The following is a 21,109-nucleotide window of genomic DNA, read 5'->3' on the forward strand; positions in this document are numbered from 1 at the left end:
GTCCCATATCCAGGGACTCGCTCCCGGAGCAGCTGAGCACCTTTGGTGAACTTAATTTCCCCTGACCGTGGTTTATTTTATTTCCCGGCCTGCAGGACTTTGCTGCAGTCGCTCTCTGAAACGTTCGCAGCAAGCCGCTTGGAGAGTTACTTCTGTAGGTTTCTGTGGCTGCTCACTTCCTGGGGCAGTCCTACCCTTCAGGCCTGAGAGAACCTCTCTGTTTGTGTGATGTTCTCCTTTCCTCCCAAAGGGTGGGATCGATGGATCTGCGAGGAGGTGACTGTAGATCTGTTTTGCTTCACGGGGGGTTTGTTTTGGGTGGGGAGATATGCACACATTCTCTTTTTTAAATTTTATTGCAGAGGCTACTCCTCTAGGTTTCTGCCATTATTTGCAGCTCCTGTCGAGAGTGTGACTCTACTCATTCAAGACCTCTCATTATCCTAAAGACCTCTATCATATCCCCCCTCAGTCATCTCTTCTCCAAGCTGAAAAGTCCTAACCTCTTCAGCCTTTCCTCATAGGAGAGCTGTTCCATTCCCCTTATTTATTTATTTATTTATTTATTTATTTATTTAAATCTTTTATATACCGACCTTCATGACAGAAGTCATTTATTTATTTATTTATTTATTTTTAATTTTTATATACCGAAGTTCTTGTAGGGGCTACAAATCACTCCGGTTTACATAAAACAATGAACTGCCCAACAGAGAGCGGAGCTTTACATAGAACCGTAGAACATATGGAACAATATAACTGGATGACAATTTAACATAGTGATAAATAAATATTATAAGTCATAAATAAGTCATATCAAATCGGTTTACATGGAACTAGGGGTAAAACATTCTTATCAACCGTTTAACAGTAAAAACATTCAGAGGAGGCAAAAGTTACATTTAACAAAGAGATCAAACTTGGGAATGGAAGAAAGAGAAGGACAGAGAGGTAACCATTAAGATTAAGAGGGTTTCGCTACGTATATTGCCAGGTAGGCTTGAAATGTAGAGTTCCTAGAGTGGAGCGATTATGGGAAAGCTTGGCGAAATAGCCAGGTTTTGAGTTTTTTTCGAAATGTTTGTAGGCAGGGTTCCGTCTGAGGTCTGGCGGTAAGTTGTTCCAGATAGTAGGTCCTGCTATCGAGAATGCTCGTTCTTTGGTGGCGGTGTGGTGTGAGGTTTTGTTAGGAGGCACTTGGAGAGATCCTTTGTATGATTCTCTGATGGGTCTGGATGAGGAGTGGAATTTGAGGGGGATCTGGAGGTCCAACGGGTGTAGTTTGTGGATCATTTTGTGGATTATAGAGAGGGATTTGTGTAAGATTCTGTAGTTTATTGGTAGCCAATGTAGGTTCCTTAAGATGGGGGAGATGTGATCTCTGCGGTTTGTATTAGTCAAGACTCTAGCTGCTGCATTCTGGAGCATCTGTAATGGTTTTGTGGAGGAGAGTGGAAGCCCCAGAAGGAGTGTGTTGCAGTAGTCGATCTTGGCAAAGAGCGTGGCTTGGAGGACTGTTCTGAAGTCCTGGAAAAACAGAAGGGGTTTGAGCCTTTTTAGGACTTGCAGTTTGTAGAAGCCGTCCTTTGTCGTGTTGTTAATGGATTTCTTTAAATTTAAACAATTGTCAAGGATTACTCCGAGGTCTCTAGCATGAGAGATTTGGGTTGTGGGAGGGGGCTGAAGCGAGGAGTTGAAATGGTCAGGTGAAATGATTAGCAGTTCAGTCTTGGATGCATTTAGGACTAGATTCAGGTTGTTGAGGAGTTGGTTGATGGATTGAAGGCAGTTTTCCCAGAATATGAGAGTCTTTGAGAGTGACTCTTTTATGGGGATCAAGATCTGAACATCGTCTGCGTAGAGATAATGTGTTAATCTTAGGTTGGTAAGCAGTTGACAGAGGGAGAGGAGGTAGATGTTAAATAGGGTGGGGGATAAGGAAGATCCTTGAGGAACTCCTACCGATGATTTAATGCTGGATGATTCTTTGTTGTTGATTTTGACTTTGTAGGTTCGGTTGCTTAGGAACGAATTGAACCATCTGTGTACGGAGCCTGAAATACCGATGTCTGAGAGACGGTTTAACAAAGTGGAGTGATTCACCGTGTCGAATGCTGCCGAGATGTCAAGAAGTGCTAAGAGAAATGCTTGACCTTTGTCTAGGCCTAAGATGATGTGATCCGTGAGGGAGAGGAGGAGGGTTTCTGTGCTGTATGATTTGCGAAACCCGTACTGAGTAGGATAGAGAATATTGTGTTCGTCAAGGAAATCCGAGAGTTGGGAATTGACCAGTTTCTCAGTGATTTTAGCAACAAAAGGAAGGTTGGAGATTGGGCGGAAATTAGAGAGATCCTGTGTGTCTAGGTTGGGTTTCTTCAGAAGAGGTTTGAGTGATGCGGATTTAAGTGAGTCAGGATATATTCCTTGAGATAAGGTGCAATTTATGATGTCTGCTAAGGGGCTGGATATAGTGTCTGGAATACGAAGGAGGAGTTTTGTAGGTATATTATCTGATGGGTGGCTGGATGGTTTCAGTTTCTTTAGGAGGGATTCGATCTCCTTGGATGAGATGGGTTTGAAGGTATCAAATTTGGCTCCGGTGATGGTCGGTGTGGCAGAGGTAATCTGTTGTGTGGAGGTGTTGGAGAGCAGCAGTGCTAGGGTGTTTGATATTTTTTTTTGAAAGAAAAGAGCAAGTTCTTCTGCTTTGCTTTGTGCCTGTTCCTCTGGTATAGCCGGTGCATTGGTTTTCGTGAGTTGGGTGACATAAGTGAAGAGAGTCTTTGCGTCGAATTGGAAATCATGGATTCTGCTGGCGAAGAAGATTTTTTTAGTTCGTAGTATGAGGTTTCTATATCGGTGGAGGTGGTCTTTGTAAGTGGATAAGGTAGTGGAGTTGGGTGCTTTGCGCCATTGGCGTTCCTTAAGTCTAAGGTCTCGTTTAGATCTTTTAAGTTCTGGAGAGAACCAAGGTTGTTTTTCTTTCTGATCCGGGTTGATTGTTCTTACTGCTGCTGGACATAGTTTATTGGCTATACCCTCCGTGATGTTCTGCCAGGAGAGTATGGCTGCATTGGGGTTGGTTGTGTCCAAGTTTGAGAATTCTTTGGTTAAATGTTCGGTAAGGGTGTTAGAAGGGCATGATTTCCGGAAGTGGATGGTGGAATGGGGTTGCGGTTGTTTAGAACGTGTTTTAATTGTAAGAGTGGTGGATACCAGGGCATGGTCTGACCATGGGACTGGGGTGCAGTCAGGGGGAGAAGAAAATGATATACCGGAGTTAATGAAAAGGAGGTCCAGTGTGTGGCCAGCTTTGTGTGTGGGTTTGTCTATGATTTGTTCGAAACCCATGGCTCTGAGGGTGGTAAGAAGGGCCTCACAATTGGCTGAGGGTGGAGTAGCATCAAAATGGAGGTTGAAATTTCCCAGTATCATAGCAGGGGAGTCATTATCATTTTGGTTGCCCTTCTCTGTACCTTCTCCATCACAATTATATCTTTTTTGAGATGCGGTGACCAGAATTGTACACAGTATTCAAGATGCGGTCTCACCATGGAGCGATACAGAGGCATTATGAAGCCAGAAAGAAGAATTGAAAGAGTGGAGAATAATTTCAGGATGATGAATCTGCGTGTGATAAACTTTCCAGTGCTTAGATTAATTTCACCAGTGGAATTATTTAAAATATATATGAAAGATCTATTAATCACAAATCTGCTTCACTTTTTTGAAGGAGTTAATAAACATGTGGATAAAGGTGAACCGGTAGATGTAGTGTACTTGGATTTTCAGAAGGCGTTTGATAAAGTTCCTCATGAGAGGCTTCTAGGAAAAGTAAAAAGTCATGGGATAGGTGGCGATGTCCTTTCGTGGATCGCAAACTGGCTAAAAGACAGGAAACAGAGAGTAGGATTAAATGGGCAATTTTCTCAGTGGAAGGGAGTGGACAGTGGAGTACCTCAGGGATCTGTATTGGGACCCTTACTTTTCAATATATTTATAAATGATCTGGAAAGAAATACGACGAGTGAGATAATCAAATTTGCAGATGACACAAAATTGTTCAGAGTAGTTAAATCACAAGCAGATTGTGATAAATTGCAGGAAGACCTTGTGAGACTGGAAAATTGGGCATCCAAATGGCAGATGAAATTTAATGTGGATAAGTGCAAGGTGATGCATATAGGGAAAAATAACCCATGCTATAATTACACAATGCTGGGTTCCATATTAGGTGCTACAACCCAAGAAAGAGATCTAGGCATCATAGTGGATAACACATTGAAATCGTTGGCTCAGTGTGCTGCGGCAGTCAAAAAAGCAAACAGAATGTTGGGAATTATTAGAAAAGGAATGATGAATAAAACGGAAAATGTCATAATGCCTCTGTATCGCTCCATGGTGAGGCCGCACCTTGAATACTGTGTACAATTCTGGTCGCCGCATCTCAAAAAAGATATAATTGCGATGGAGAAGGTACAGAGAAGGGCAACCAAAATGATAAGGGGAATGGAACAGCTCCCCTAAGAGAAAAGACTAAAGAGGTTAGGACTTTTCAGCTTGGAGAAGAGACGGCTGAGGGGGGATATGATAGAGGTGTTTAAAATCATGAGAGGTCTAGAACGGGTAGATGTGAATCGGTTATTTATTCTTTTGGATAATAGAAAGACTAGGGGGCACTCCATGAAGTTAGCATGTGGCACATTTAAAACTAATCGGAGAAAGTTCTTTTTGACTCAACGCACAAGGGCAAATTACCTCTCCCTGTGTCAAATTGCCAGTCTAGTGGGAGTACTAAGAGGAGAGGATCACCTTGCTGGTGGCTGAAAGGAATCAGTAAGTTTTTGCTTGGGACATTGTCTTTTTTAAAGGTATTGGGGCAAAGTTAACTATTTGAGAATATTATTTAGTGTGTTTGTGCTTTAATAGTCAGTAAGGCAGTGAATAAACAGAAGCTAGAGTGTTCCACTGCTGTCTCGTTGCGGATGAGGGATATGGAGCATCAGATGTCCACCCCACGGACCTCTGGACCGAGCTATTAGAAGGGTCTCCAATGCCCTTCTTTATTTTTTTTCTTTCTTTCTCTCCAGACTGCAGGTTTTACACCTTTACTATCTGCTGGAGACAGAGAAATACTGAGGGACTGCAGGTGGCACACGGGGTTATCTAGCAGTGTCCGTGAGACTCTCTGTCTCCTTCTGCTGGCAGGGAGGCCAAAACCCAGGAGTCTGGACTGATCTGGCTACATACAGGGAATGTAGTGTATTAATTTGTTTAATCATTCTTCTGCATATAAATCAAAGTAAATACTTGTAAATAAGAATGTTACAAGGATAAAAGGACAAGATCTATCATACTCATCAAATAGTATTTAAAATGAAATATGTAACCGGAACCTAATGGCGTTTGTTTAGAATGTAGGACCATATACACTTATCAATATTAATGTATGTGCCTCTCTGTAACACGTTGTGATGGTATATAACTTACCGACGGTATAGAAAAAGACTTTAAATAAATAAATAAAGTGATATTAAAGGTTTGAGCCAAAGCTGGCCACTCCATCAGGGCCAGGGCTCCTCTGAACCTGTTGTGGCTACCTCAGGCCATTCCATGGCTTTGCTGTTTGCCTGCAGGCTGGGTGGCCTTTTGGCATCTCTTGTACTCTGTAGGATCTGCAGAACTTTTCTGATTCAGCTTTGCTTGGTGCTCTTTCCTGGAGAACTGCTTTGGGCTCCGTCATCCCGTTTCTCATAATCTCCGCAGCCTTTGTGCTTTAGTTTATGATCTGAAGTTCTGTAACTTTTAGTGCAGCTTCATCTTGAGGCTTTGAATTTTTCTCCATCCTTTGCGGTATTCGTCTGCGCACAATGATTTTAGTTTAGTTTTTTGATTCCTTGCAAATTTGACTTTAGAAATCAGTGTGATGAATTTAAAAACTGACAAGGTAGAACTACAATAAAATTGTAAAAGATAAAAGCACAAACAGACACATGAATAAAATAAAAAGATGAGCTTATTGTACACAGGATGCACAATAAACACAAAATGCAGACAGAAAGTGAAAGTGAACTGCTCCTTCTCTAGACGCAAAGCCAGTGGGACTGAGGTTTTCCTCACTCGTCTTCCTCCTTTGCTTCGGTCCTTGTTGGTAGGACTCTCAGTAATGAACTTTGCTGCACAATATTACATCGGATTTATTTCTGAGAGATCAGTAGATGGTCCCTTTATACGGATTCTGGCCTTGTAGATCCTATGCAGCATGTTTTTTACTCTGAGTATCATTCCCTCTCCAGGATCCCTGATTACTTATTCATCTCCATCACGCCTTAACTCTTCTCTCTCTCTCCTCTCCCCAGCTCCGCCATCTCCTCTTCTCTCTCTCTCTCCTGTCCCCAGCTCCACCATCTCCTCTTCTCTCTCTCCTGTCCCCAGCTCAGCCATCTCCTCTTCTCTCTCTCCTGTCCCCCCAGCTCCTCCATCTCCTCTTCTCTCTCTCTCCTGTCCCCAGCTCTGCCATCTCCTCTTCTCTCTCTCCTGTCCCCAGCTCCGCCATTTCCTCTTCTCTCTCTCCTGTCCCCAACTCCTCCATCTCCTCTTCTCTCTCTCCTGTCCCCAGCTCTGCCATCTCCTCTTCTCTCTCCTGCCCCCAGCTCTGCCATCTCCTCTTCTCTCTCTCCTGCCCCCAGCTCTGCCATCTCCTCTTCTCTCTCTCCTGTCCCCAGCTCCTCCATCTCCTCTTCTCTCTCTCCTGTCCCCAGCTCTGCCATCTCCTCTTCTCTCTCTCCTGTCCCCAGCTCTGCCATATCCTCAGCTCTGCCATCTCCTCTTCTCTCTCTCCTGTCCCCAGCTCCGCCATCCCCTCTTCTCTCTCTCCTGTCCCCAGCTCTGCCATACCCTCTTCTCTCTCTCCTGTCCCCAGCTCTGCCATCTCCTCTTCTCTCTCTCCTGTCCCCAGCTCCGCCATCTCCTCTTCTCTCTCTCCTGTCCCCAGCTCCGCCATCTCCTCTTCTCTCTCTCCTGTCCCCAGCTCTGCCATCTCCTCTTCTCTCTCTCCTGTCCCCAGCTCCGCCATCTCCAATTCTCTCTCTCCTGTCCCCAGCTCTGCCATCTCCCCTTCTCTCTCTCCTGTCCCCAGCTCTGCCATCTCCCCTTCTCTCTCTCCTGTCCCCAGCTCCGCCATCTCCAATTCTCTCTCTCCTGTCCCCAGCTCCTCCAACTCCTCAGCTCCGCCATCTCCCCTTCTCTCTCTCCTGTCCCCAGCTCCGCCATCTCCTCTCCTCTCTCTCCTGTCCCCAGCTTTGCCACCTCCTCTTCTCTCTCTCCTGTCCCCAGCTCCGCCATCTCTTCTTCTCTCTCTCTCTCCTGTCCCCAGCTCTGCCATCTCCTTTTCTCTCTCTCCTGTCCCCAGCTCCGCCATCTCCTTTTCTCTCTCTCCTGTCCCCAGCTCTGCCATCTCCTTTTCTCTCTCTCCTGTCCCCAGCTCCGCCATCTCCTCTTCTCTCTCTCTCCTGTCCCCAGCTCCGCCATCTCCTCTTCTCTCTCTCTCTCCTGTCTCCAGCTCCGCCATCTCTTCTTCTCTCTCTCTCTCCTGTCCCCAGCTCCGCCATCTCTTCTTCTCTCTCTCTCTCTCCTGTCCCCAGCTCCTCCATCTCCTCTTCTCTCTCTCCTGTCCCCAGATCCTCCATCTCCTCTTCTCTCTCTCTCTCCAGCCCCCACCTCCGCCATCTCCTCTTCTCTCTCTCTCACCTGTCCCCAGCTCCTCCATCTCCTCTTCTCTCTCTCCTGTCCCCAGCTCTGCCATCTCCTCTTCTCTCTCTCCTGTCCCCAGCTCTGCCATCTCCTCTTCTCTCTCTCTCCTGTCCCCAACTCCGCCATCTCCTCTTCTCTCTCTCTCCTGTCCCCAACTCCACCATTTCCTCTTCTCTCTCTCCTGTCCCCAACTCCTCCATCTCCTCTCTCTCTCTCCTGTCCCCAACTCCGCCATCTCCTCTTCTCTCTCTCTCCTGTCCCCAACTCCACCATTTCCTCTTCTCTCTCTCCTGTCCCCAACTCCTCCATCTCCTCTTCTCTCTCTCCTGTCCCCAACTCCTCCATCTCCTCTTCTCTCTCTCTCCTGTCCCCAACTCCGCCATCTCCTCTTCTCTCTCTCCTGTCCCCAACTCCGCCATCTCCTCTTCCCTCTCTCCTGTCCCCAACTCCGCCATCTCCTCTTCTCTCTCTCTCCTGTCCCCATCTCCGCCATCTCCTCTTCTCTCTCTTCCCTGTCCCCAGCTCCGCCATCTCCTCTTTTTTCTCTCCTGCCCCCAGCTCCGCCATCTCCTCTTTTTTTCTCTCCTGCCCCCAGCTCCGCCATCTCCTCTTCTCTCTCTTCTCTCTCTCCTGCCTTTTCTCTTCTCCTCTGGGTCAGGGGAAGGAGGGCCCCTAACACCGTGCTTGGACCCTGGGTTAGTGCTGTTCGAGAGGGTGTGTGCCCTGGTACCATGCCCTCTCTTTGCTAAGGATTATAAGAAGTCTGTGTTTATGCTTCACCTGAAAGAGTTTATTTGCTTCTGCAGGTCTTTGTTTATTGGGATAAAGATTTCACTGGATTACTGGTGGACCACACATGTAACATTACATGGGAGAGAGGAGGTAAGTGATGACATCACATGGGAAAAGGAAGGTAAATTATTACTTTTGAACCACTACACATGAGGCAGAAAGTATTTCATCATTGGGATGCTGTCAGTAGAATGAATGTGCAGGGGTCAGCGATTGCCTCTCTGCCATCGAGGCAGAGTCAACTGACGAAGTCAACAATTACATTGATTCTCCTGGGGCAGAGTAGGAAGAGAGATGCATAGGTGAGTGTTCTCTCTCTCTCTCTCTCTTTATCCAGTGATGGATACGATGCACAGGTGAGAGCTCTCTCCCTCCCTCTATCCAGAGATGGGTACGATGCACAGGTGAGAGCTCCTCCCTCCCTCTATCCAGTGATGGGTACGGTGCACAGGTGAGAGCTCTCTCCCTCCCTCTATCCAGTGATGGGTACGATGCACAGGCGAGTGCTCTCTCTCTCCCTCTGTCCTGTTATGGATGCAATGCACAGGTGAGAGCTCTCTCCCTCCCTCTGTCCTGTTATGGATGCAATGCACAGGCGAGTGCTCTCTCTCTCCCTCTGTCCTGTTATGGATGCAATGCACAGGTGAGAGCTCTCTCCCTCCCTCTATCCAGAGATGGGTACGATGCACAGGTGAGAGCTCCTCCCTCCCTCTATCCAGTGATGGGTACGGTGCACAGGTGAGAGCTCCTCCCTCCCTCTTTCCAGAGATGGGTACGATGCACAGGTGAGAGCTCCTCCCTCCCTCTATCCAGTGATGGGTACGGTGCACAGGTGAGAGCTCCTCCCTCCCTCTATCCAGTGATGGGTATGGTGCATAGGTGAGAGCTCTCTCTCTCTCCCTCTTGTCTTGTTATGGGTGCAGTGCACAGGTGAGAGCTCTCTCTCTCCCTCTATCCATTGATGGGTACGATGCACAGCTGAGAGCTCTCTCTCTCCCTCTATCCAGTGATGGGTGTGATGCACAGCTGAGAGCTCTCTCCCTCCCTCTGTCCTGTTATGGATGCAATGCACAGCTGAGAGCTCTCTCCCTCCCTCTGTCCTGTTATGGGTGCAGTGTACAGGTGAGAGCTCTCTCCCTCCCTCTGTGCTGTTATGGGTGCGATGCACAGGTGAGAGCTCTCTCTCTCCCTCTGTTCTGTCATGTGTGCAGTGCACAGGCGAGAGCTCTCTCTCTCCCTCTGTCCTGTCGTGTGCAGTGCACAGGTGACAGCTCTCTCTCTCCCTCTGTCCTGTTATGGGTGCAGTGCACAGGTGAGAGCTCTCTCTCTCCCTCTGTCCTGTTATGTGTGCAGTGCACAAGCGAGAGCTCTCTCTCTCCCTCTGTCCTGTCATGTGTGCAGTGCACAGGTGAGAGCTCTCTCTCTCCCTCTGTCCTGTTATGGGTGCAATGCACAGGCGAGTGCTCTCTCCCTCCCTCTGTCCTGTTATGGGTGCGATGCACAGGCGAGTGCTCTCTCTCTCTCCCTCTGTCCTGTCATGTGTGCAGTGCACAGGCGAGTGCTCTCTCTCTCTCCCTCTGTCCTGTCATGTGTGCAGTGCACAGGCGAGTGCTCTCTCTCTCCCTCTGTCCTGTCATGTGTGCAGTGCACAGGTGAGAGCTCTCTCTCTCTCCCTCTGTCCTGTCATGTGTGCGATGCACAGGTGAGAGCTCTCTCTCTCCCTCTGTCCTGTTATGGGTGCAGTGCACAGGTGAGTGCTCTCTCTCTCTCCCTCTGTCCTGTTATGGGTGCAGTGCACAGGTGAGAGCTCTCTCTCTCCCTCTGTCCTGTTATGGGTGCAGTGCACAGGTGAGAGCTCTCTCTCTCTCCCTCTGTCCTGTCATGTGTGCGATGCACAGGTGAGAGCTCTCTCCCTCCCTCTGTCCTGTTATGGGTGCAGTGCACAGGTGAGTGCTCTCTCTCTCTCCCTCTGTCCTGTCATGTGTGCGAGGCGCAGGCGAGTGCTCACTCTTTTTTCCCCTGTTATTTCTTGTCAGAGCAGCCTGGAGTACAAGGAGCAGATTTCTGCATGTCACCAGCGGGCAGCAGACAGCCTGGTCGAAGGGGCGATTCAGAACGGAGGCCTCTACGTGAAGCTTGGCCAGGGCCTGTGTTCATTCAATCATTTGTTACCCCCAGAGTATACCCAGACCTTGCGTATGCTGGAGGACAAGGCCCTGAAGAGACGCTATAAGGAGGTAGGTATAAAGGGGAGCTGTAATTATGTTCTCTTCAAATCTCCTGTCCCTCCGGTAGGAGGATGTGGGTATTAAGGGGCATCTCAAGTATTCTCCCCCCTACCTTTCTTATCCTGAATGAAGTGATAGAAAACAGTGGATTGTACAGGGGCACTTCAGTTGTGTCCCTCCTAACAGCCCCTGAAGAGGTGGGACAGGGAGGTTTGTGTGCAAAGAGCCACTGCTACTGCACAGACATGCAGAAGAGGCTGGTACTGAGGCTGGCATAGTCATGTTGGATGCAAATTGTGCAGGAAACAACCCGCACCCCGAAATCCACTGGGCTGCCCAGTCAAAGGATCTCAAAGCAACTGCCAGTGGGGTTAAACGACGCTGTGAAAGAGGCCATGAAACCAAAATGGCATCTTTTTAAAAGCAAGTCCACATGAGAACAAGAAAGGGCAAGGTAGATGTAAAACACTAATAAGGCAGACCAAGAAAGAATTTGAAAAGAAGCTTGCCACAGAGGGACAAACTACTAATAAAATGTTTTTCAAGTACATCAAACGCAAGAAGATTGTGAGGGAGTCATCTGGACCATCAGATGACCAGGGGGCAGAAAAGACACTCTGAGAAGAAAAAGCCATTGAAGAAAAAATACTTTGCTTCGGCTTTTCTGAAGAAGAGATTGGGGAGATACCTACACCAGAATCAATCTTTGAAGGTTATGCGTCTGAGGAACTGAAGCAAATATCTGTTGAACTGGGGGATGTATTAAAGCAAATAGGCGAATTAGCAACAAATCACCAGGACCTGATGGTATTCACTGTAGAACAGTGGGGTAGCGAAAGGGGGTGGGGGGGGGGGGTGAAGGCCCCTGGGTGCCAGGCTTAGGGGCCACCCAGGGGCACGGGATCCCTTTTCCTCCAGGAAGAAAAGGAGGCTTGTGGCCGCCAGGGAAGCCCATCCTGCACGGCAGCAGAAGAAGAGGCCTGCGGTCACCAGGGAAGCCCATTTCGCCTGTGTGTGAGAGGGAATGGGTGCCTGCCTGGGAGTCTGTCTGTGTGTGAGAGAGAGAATGGGTGCCTGCATGGGGGTCTGTGTGTGCGTGTGAGAAAGAGAATGGGTGCCTGCATTGGGGGTCTGTGTGTGTGTGTGAGAGAGAGAATGGGTGCCTGCATTGGGGGTCTGTGTGTGTGTGTGAGAGAGAGAATGGGGGCCTGCATGGGGGTCTGTGTGTGTGTGAGAAAGAGAATGAGTGCCTGCATGGGGGTGTGTGTGTGTGTAAGAAAGAGAATGGGTGCCTGCATGGGGGTCTGTGTGTGTGTGTGAGAGAGAGAGAATGAGTGCCTGCATGGGTGTGTGTGTGTGTGTGAGAGAAAGAGAATGGGTGCCTGCATGGGGGTCTGTGTGTGTGTGTGTGTGTGTGAGAGAGAGAGAATGGGTGCCTGCATGGGTGTGGGTGTGTGTGTGAGAGAGAGAGAATGGGTGCCTGCATGGGGGTCTGTGTGTGTGTGTGAGAGAGAGAGAGAGAGAATGGGTGCCTGCATGGGGGTCTGTGTGTGTGTGTGTGTGAGAGAGAGAGAGAGAATGGGTGCCTGCATGGGTGTGTGTGTGTGTGTGTGTGAGAGAGAGAATGGGTGCCTGCATGGGGGTCTGTGTGTGTGTGAGAAAGAGAATGGGTGCCTGCATGGGGATCTGTGTGTGTGTGAGAAAGAGAATGGGTGCCTGCATGGGGGTCTGTGTGTGTGTGTTTGTGTTTGTGTGTGAGAGAAAGAGAATGGGTGCCTGCATGGGGGTCTGTGTGTGTGTGTGTGTGTGTGTGTATGAGAGAGAGAGAATGGGTGCCTGTGTGGGTGTGTGTGTGTGAGAGAGAGAGAATGGGTGCCTGCATGGGGGTCTGTGTGTGTGTGTGTGTGTGTGAGAGAATGGGTGCCTGCATGGGGGTCTGACTGTGTGTGTGTGTGTGAGAGAGAGAGAGAGAATGGGTGCCTGCATGGATGTGTGTGTGTGTGTGTGAGAGAGAGAGAGAATGGGTGCCTGCATGGATGTGTGTGTGTGTGTGTGTGAGAGAGAGAGAGAATGGGTGCCTGCATGGGTGTGTGTGTGTGTGTGTGTGTGTGTGAGAGAGAGAGAATGGGTGCCTGCATGGGGGTCTGTGTGTGTGTGAGAAAGAGAATGGGTGCCTGCATGGGGGTCTGTGTGTGTGTGTGTGTGTGTGTGTGTGAGAGAGAGAGAGAATGGGTGCCTGCATGGGGGTCTGTGTGTGTGTGTGTGTGTGTGTGTGTGTGAGAGAGAGAGAGCGAATGGGTGCCTGCATGGGGGTGTGTGTGTGTGTGTGTGTGAGAGAGAGAGAGAGAGAATGGGTGCCTGCATGGGGGTGTCTGTGTGTGTGTGTGTGTGTGTGTGAGAGAGAGAGAGAATGGGTGCCTGCATGGGGGTCTGTCTGTGTGTGTGTGTGTGTGTGTGAGAGAGAGAGAGAATGGGTGCCTGCATGGGGGTCTGTGTGTGTGTGTGTGTGAGAGAGAGAGAATGGGTGCCTGCATGGGGGTCTGTGTGTGTGTGTGTGAGAGAGAATGGGTGCCTGCATGGGGGTCTGTGTGTGTGTGTGTGTGAGAGAGAATGGGTGCCTGCATGGGTGTGTGTGTGTGTGAGAGAGAAAGAGAATGGGTGCCTGCATGGGGGTCGGTGTGTGTGTGTGTGTGAGAATGGGTGCCTGCATGGGGGTGTGTGTGTGTGTGTGTGTGAGTGAGAATGGGTGCCTGAATGGGAGAGGGGGGTCTGTCTGTCTGTGTGTGAGAACGCCCTGTGGAGTAATAGCCACAGCTTTGTTTAATATTTATATGAGACCCTTGTGTTTTTTGCTTGAATCGCAAAACCTGGGTGTAATTTTTGATAGTCGTCTTAATTTTAAAGCTCATTTGCATAGCTTTCTGAAGGGTGGTTATTTTAAATTACGGTTGTTAGATCATCTGAAATACGTATTTGATGAGGATGATTTCTGAACTATTGTTCAGGGTTTTATTTTGTCTTTGGTAGGTTACTGCGACTCTCTTTTTGTCGGCCTGCCAGGCGTCTCGCTTAGAGCTGTACAGGTTTGCAAAATTCAGCTGCTCAGCTTATATTTGGGGGACAGCAATATGGTCACGTTTCTGTTCGTACCCCAGATCAGTCCAGACGAGTGGGTTTATGCCTCCCGACCAGCAGATGGAGACAGAGAACAAAACTTTGAGGCCCTGCTACATAACCGAGAGCGCCACCTGCAGTCCCCTCAGTATTTCTGTCTCCTGCAGGTGGTAGAGGTGAAACTGTCGTTAAGACAAAAGAAAGAAAGGAGGAACAGAAGAAGAGAAGTTAGAAGAAGCTCCTCTGTTCGCGCCATCAGGCTGCTTGGGGAGCTGGAGGCTGTGTTCCCCTCCTCTTCCGAGTTCTGCGATCGCGCGGCTTCTGTTCCTCTGCTTGCAGCAGGCCGGTTGCGTGGAGACGAAGTGGTGCCGACAGTGGTTTCCCAGCACGGGAAAGCCTGGCTCGGGGACAGCGGCACTATGCTCTGATGAATTTCTGGAGAGGAGGAGCCCTCTGGAGGGAAACGAGGCTGGTGGGGGAGCCACAGGTTACTTAAGACCCTGTCAGGATCAATATTTGGAGCCTAAACAGCTTGTCACACAGGAGAAAGGGCTACAGCTCGGAAGGTGACAGGCTCCCAGGACCCCAGGGGCTCCCCTACCCCGTTGTCGCTGGCGATCCTGTCGGGGTGGGGGGAGAGATGCAAGCTCTGGGACGGACAGGGGAGAGGAGGACATGTTTTCTTCTGAATTTGTCTTGCTTATGCCTAAGGCCTTTTTAACCAGGAACAGCACCTGCTATAAAAGGACATTTCTGTCAGCCGTCTTGTCCTGCTGCAAAGAGGCTGAGGGGCTCCTTGGCCGGGGGTTGGGGAACCTCCTTTGCCGGCTGGGCCTGGACCATCTTGTGGGGCCTGGTGGCTCAGATGATTCAGACCTGGGTGGCCTGGAAGATGGTCTTGCGGTTGGATGACCCAGCAAATCTCAAGGTGGATGTCATTCAGGCGGATCCTGGAGGGAGATGACCTACAGGTGGTTTGTCTGATCCATGAGGAGGAGTTCAGGCTCCTCATTTCCCATGTTTGGAAGGAACTGGGTATTAAGGTGGTCCAGGAGAGAAGTCTGACAATAGAGCTGGGATTCTAAGGAACCAGAACCTCTGCTGAATCTAAGTGTAATTTTATTTATTTACCTGTGCTTTAATGTCACAGAGCTGTCTATTTGCCAAAGTTTGTGCCTTGTACTGTTTGTAAGGGGCAGATTTGATATTGAAACCTGAAAGTGAGCTATTTTGTGCCAGGGGTCAATCTGATACTTTGGGCTGTGCTTAGCCAGGAGACTGGAAGCGCTAAAGCTTCTTGTGTCCTGCAAAGTAAAAGTTTAACTTAGCCAATCAGAGGGAGGGTCTTATCAAACCCAATTGCAGATACAGAGTCCTGAGAACAACCTTGACCAAGGGTTAACTGTAACTATTGTGGAGCCTTTATTCTGAGGGAAATCATTGGAAACTTAACGCTTGCCCCATTAGCTCAGAACTCTCTTCCTTGAAAAAGGAGCTACCTGAGGTTAAAGCTGAATTAGCTGCAATAAAGAACGTTTCACCCACTTTACATTATTCAGGTATTAATTCCCTATTACCACAGAAAAACCAAAAGTCAAGAAAAAAGTGGTTTACAGTGGGCTCAGGTAGGATAAGACCTGTGACCCACAGACACTCGTACTTGACAGCTGTGCAGCCCACAAATCTACCCCCCCACTCACACAGGGCATTAAGGAACTCAAAAAACAAAAACAATGGGATTAGAGTGGGCTTTGATATAATTAGACCTGTGATGCGGAGACACACACTATATCAAATGACACAAGTACAAAATACTTAATTGCGCACCCAGGAGAGTGGCTTGGGCACGCGTTGGGAGAGCGGGTGCTCGCCTCAGAAGGCCGGCTCTCCCGCGGGTTTTACTGTATCGGCTCGATAGTGGGGTTCAAAAGAGGACTGGACAAATTCCTGAAGGAAAAGTCCTTAAACACTTAGTAGTCAGGTAGACTTGGGAAAGCCAGTGCTTATCCCTAGGAGTAAGGTAGATCAACTATTTGGGATTTGTTGGGTACTTATGACTCAGACTGGCCACTGTCTGAGACTGGTCTAACCCTCCATGATACATCTTATGGTCTTATGTTTCCGTCAGTTGGGGGCAGTAGTGCCTGTCCTGAAGGTGGAGTGGGGATAGGAAAGATATTCCATTTACTTGGAAGGTAGTTGTGGCCTATTTTGGACCTGAAGCAGGTCAGCAGGCACTGATAGTTTCTCTCTTCCAGATCAAGACATTAAAGCAGTGAGGCAGTGAGAATTTCTGTCTTCCCTGGATTTGCATATCCTTTCAGACAGGATCATCAAAGGTTTCTTCGATTTGCAGTTTTAGGAGACTGTTTCCAGTCTGGGCTCTGCCATTCAGTTTAGCTAAGGCACTAAGAACCTTTTCTATAGTGATTTTATTTACTTATTTGTTCTTGAATTCTGCCAGTTCCAGTTAAATTGTTTAAAATAGAAAACAATAAACATGATGGTGGTGGTAGCAACTCTACTGTGCCAGGATAGAATTGTGGTGCATCCATATGTGGACAACTGGTTAATGAGAGCAAAGTCTGAGTTCCACCACCAGCGAGATTGCCCTATTACAGGAATTAAGCTGGGTAATAACTTTGCCAAGAGCAATCTGAATCCATCTCAGTCCTTGGGAGCCTGCTTTGACACTCAGGCAGGTCGGCTGTATCTGACGAAAGAGAGAATTCAGAAGCTCCAAGGCAGGTACGCAGCCTGTTATTGAGTAGATGTCCCAAAGTGAGGGACTACCTGTAGGTATTGGGATCCATGGCGGCAGCCTTGGACTTAGTGCGTGGTGAGGGTCTACATGCGTCCATAGCAGAGGTTGCTTCTGTCGTGTTGGTCTTCTCAGTCTCAGGACTATTTGGTGAGGCTTTTGCTTCTGGGGGAGGTCAGGTTTGGTCTAGCTTGGTGATTGTCAAAGAGGAAGCTGGAGATGGGGGTAGACTTGGAGATCCCAGTCTGGATAACTACCTCCCTCTTGGGCAGCCTGATATGTTTCATCCCATCTTAGGAAGTGCAAGACATCTGGGCGAACTTTGAAACTTTCCCTGATAACAGACTATGGCTGCCACCGAGTGCCTGGCCCTTCTCCAGACAAAACTGAAGCAGACACTTTACAGAGAATTATCCCCTTCTCCTCTCACTATGCTTCCAATATCCTCCAGACTCTAAGATAAGCCAGGGAAAATAATCTCTCCCAGGCCTGTAAAAGAGTAGCTACCGCATTCTCTGAATATCCTTTCCTCATCAAATGGGAAAGGATATTCATCTTAAAGGCCAAACCACAAGACAAAATGGAGATGGATCCTCCAGAACCATTGATCCCTGAGCCAAGAGCCCCAAAACCTGAGGGAGTCACAGAGCATCTCCTTCCTTGAACCTCAAGTATGTTTATCACTCTCACTATCTGCCCTGCTGAGAGAACTTGCAAATGTTTCTCTGCCACTCTATTGGGAGTCTTACTTCTCCGGCCACTTGAGGACCCCTTGTCTCTCCTTGGCGATTTTCATACGTCTCTGTCATCGCATTATCCAGTCATAACCAGACAGCTGCTCCTGCAACATCAGCGCAAATGCCAACAAGGCTAATCTTATCTCCCTTGTTTCCAACCGGATGAAACACCATTTGGCCTCCAACATCTTTTACAGGCCTTGTTTCTGCAGGATGAGGCCGTATCAATTCGCACAGTTCATTTCTTGCTGCTGTAGGTAGCTTCTCAATTTTATCTTAATCAGATGATTTTTTTTTTCTTTCTTTCTTCTTTTGTGAGATATTTTATTGTTTTATTGTAACCCGCTTAGTCTGACTGGATCACTATAAGTGGGCTATAAAAATTTTTAAATAAATAAATAGGAAGGCATCTACATTGCAATAGTATAAGAAATTGCACTGATTGGATGTTTGCAAGATTCTTCTGTGATATATGGAGGCGACTGTGCCTTTAGAAGGTCGCACCACTTATTTGTCCTGTTCATTGGCCAATGGAAAGGTGAAGCGGCTTTGATTGGTGGATTAAGGAAGTGGTTAGTGCAGCATATGTAACACTTCCCAGAGGGTCGCAAGCCTCATTTTGCTCAGAGTCCCAGTTAGTCTCGTAGCTGGAGATCTGCAGGGTGGCTACTTGGACGTCCTTGCACTCTTTCACTAAGCATGATTGCCTGGAAGTGCAGGCTGGAAAGGAAGCCTGGTTTGGCGTGGAGGTGGCAGTCTCCCACCCAGTTTGAGGGATGGCTTGAAGGTGGATGCACTGGTCTGGCTGGACCATGCTAATTTCCTTTCTGTGAGTCCTGCCAGACCAGTCCAGAACTCTTCTGACTATATATATATTTATACTATATACAGAAATTCCTTCCAAGTCTTTTCTGAGATGAGGAATAAGTCTAGTTCTAGCCTTGTTGGGCTGCCTTAGTTATTGTTCCCAAAGCCAGCAGCCTCCTTATTTCCCCTCTTAGTGCTCTAGTAAAGCGTATTGGCTCTTCATTATCTGTTTCAGTGCTTCTCCCTCCCCCCACTGAGAGTTTGGGGCAGTAAGGGTTGGTTCTTGCAGAAGTCTTTGCTCTGCAGAGAACAGGCACAGAAAGCCTGATAGAAGAGAGGTTGTATGATGGCATGCACAGCAGACCCTGAAGAGGTGTTACACAGAGGAGAGCTGGGCTCCGTATCGTGCTGTGCTCTCACTGCTGGAGCCTCTGGGGACTTGTCTACAATTTCACTTTGCTGTTCCCTCTGCAGATCGATGAACTTTTTCTGGAAGACTTTCAGAAGACAGCGTCCCAGCTTTTCAAAGAGTTTGACTACCAGCCAGTGGCCGCTGCAAGCCTGGCTCAGGTACACAAAGCGACACTGGAGGACGGCACACCCGTGGCCGTGAAGGTGAGTGATTTCCCACAGATAAGCTCTTTTGTGTTCCGAGAGTGATTTCCTGTGCATCTGCTGTCTCATGCTCATTTAGTGGGCTTGCTTTAAAAAAATTTTTTTTTAAGTCTTGCAGTAGTCTTCTATGCGCTTGTTCTCTTGCTCTCTGCACAAATGGTCTGCTTGCTTTCTCCAGCAGATGCTGGATGTGCTTTCCTGAGTTTTCTCTGGCTTCTGGCTTCGGCCTAGCTGCATGTACTTACAGATTGGACTCAATCCCTCAGATGAGCAGATCCCTGCTGCAATCTTTAGCAATTGGGGTGTGGTGGGGGCCAGAAGTAACAATATCCAATCCCTCGGTTGAGTAGGCACTTTTCTTCCAGGAAGGTAAGATCTGGTTTTCTGTGCCCTTCAGGTTGCAGAAGAGTCAGTTGGTGGCGAAATGAAAGCTGACAAAGATGTGAATGCTGAAGCCTAAATAAATATGATGATGATCTATAAAATAATGAATGGAATGGAACGAATAAACAATCAGTTGTTTACTCTTTTGAAATGTACAAAAACAAGGGGGGACACACATTGGTAACTAGGCAATAAGCATGGTTAAAAGGGGAGGTGAAAGAAGCTATTTTAGCCAAAAGATCTTCATTCAAAAATTGGAAGAAGGATCCAACAGAAGAAAATAGGATAAAGCATAAACATTGGCAAGTTAAATGTAAGACATTGATAAGACAGGCTAAGAGAGAATTTGAAAAGAAGTTGGCTGTGGAGGCAAAAACTCACAGTAAAAACTTTTTAAAATATATCCGAAGCAGAAAGCCTGTGAGGGAGTCAGTTGGACGTTAGATGATCGAGGGGTTAAAGGGGCACTTAGAGAAGATAAGGCCATCGCAGAAAGATTAAATGATTTCTTTGCTTCGGTGTTTACTGAAGAGGATGTTGGGGAGGTACCCGTAATGGAGAAGGTTTTCATGGGTAATGATTCAGATGGACTGAATCAAATCACGGTGAACCTAGAAGATGTGGTAGGCCTGATTGACAAACTGAAGAGTAGTAAATTACCTGGACCAGATGGTATACACCCCAGAGTTCTGAAGGAACTAAAAAATGAAATTTCAGACCTATTAGTAAAAATTTGTAACTTATCATTAAAATCATCCATTGTACCTGAAGACTGGAGGATAGCAAATGTAACCCCAATATTTAAAAAGGGCTCCAGGGGCGATCCGGGAAACTACAGACCGGTTAGCCTGATTTCAGTGCCAGGAAAAATAGTGGAAAGTGTTCTAAACATCAAAAGAAATACGACGAGTGAGATAATCAAATTTGCAGATGACACAAAATTGTTCAGAGTAGTTAAATCACAAGCAGATTGTGATAAATTGCAGGAAGACCTTGTGAGACTGGAAAATTGGGTTGGCAACAGCTCCATAGACATTCTTCAAGGTAATAATAGTGATGGTGGCAGTCTTAAGAAAAGAAGGCATCCTGGTCCACCCATAGCTGGATGATTGGTGTTTCACGTGAAGTCCTTCGAGGAGAGCCAGGTGGCTTCCAGGAGGGTGATACAGTTGTTGCAGCAGCTGGGTTGGGTTGTCAAAATGGCAAACAACAATCTGCAACCATCTTAAAACCTGGTGTACCTCGATGCGTCATTTGATACATCCGTTGGACAGGTATATCTCCCAGACCAGACTTCTGGATTCAGACCCAGACTTCTGGATTCAGAAGTTGGAAGATCAGGTCAGAAGTTTGTGATAGTTCGGGCTCCATCGTTGTGGCTTTACCTTCAGGCTTCTGGGTTCCAAGATGGCAGCATTGGACTTGGTTCTCTGGGTGAGGGCACACATGCACCTTTTACAGAGAACCTTGCTGGCTCAGTCGAATCCTCAGAGTCAAGATTACTCGGTAAGTTTACCTTCAGTGTTGGCTGGAACATGAGCATTTGATCAGGGGGATGGATTTGATACCTCCCATTTGGACACTAGTGACAATGGATGCAAGCCTCTCCAGATGGGAAGCTCACTGTCAGGAGCTCACAGCATAAGGTCGATGGTCTAGTGTGGAGGCAAAGTAGCCCATCAACTATCTGGAGACTTGAGCGATTCGTCTATCACTCCTCTGGTTTGCACCACATTTACTTGGAAGAATGGTGAGAGTGATATTTATTTATTATTTATTTATTTAAAGTTTTTGTATACCGACATTCGTTAAGAAAACATCACATCAGTTTCCATGGAACAAACAAACAGTAGCCAACGGGGCTTTACAATGAAACTGATAAGTGAACTGGGGATGGGGGAGAGGGGAGGGGAACAAAA

The 21,109-nt window shown here is 47.7% G+C and overlaps 1 protein-coding gene across 3 annotated transcripts in view; it reads left to right on the plus strand.

The window, feature by feature from the left end:
• Positions 1-21,109, plus strand: part of ADCK5 (aarF domain containing kinase 5) — a 269,661-nt gene that overhangs the window by 33,986 nt on the left and 214,566 nt on the right. For 2 of the 3 annotated variants that reach the window (XM_029592309.1, XM_029592308.1), the window contains exons 4-6: positions 8,559-8,634; positions 10,581-10,781; positions 18,666-18,806. In XM_029592309.1, coding sequence (XP_029448169.1) covers positions 8,559-8,634; positions 10,581-10,781; positions 18,666-18,806 — 418 coding nt within the window. The remainder of the gene's footprint in view (positions 1-8,558; positions 8,635-10,580; positions 10,782-18,665; positions 18,807-21,109) is intronic. The other variant, XM_029592310.1, reaches the window with a different exon arrangement.

This window comes from Rhinatrema bivittatum, chromosome 2, assembly GCF_901001135.1.
Source record: "Rhinatrema bivittatum chromosome 2, aRhiBiv1.1, whole genome shotgun sequence".
NCBI classification, from domain to species: domain Eukaryota; kingdom Metazoa; phylum Chordata; class Amphibia; order Gymnophiona; family Rhinatrematidae; genus Rhinatrema; species Rhinatrema bivittatum.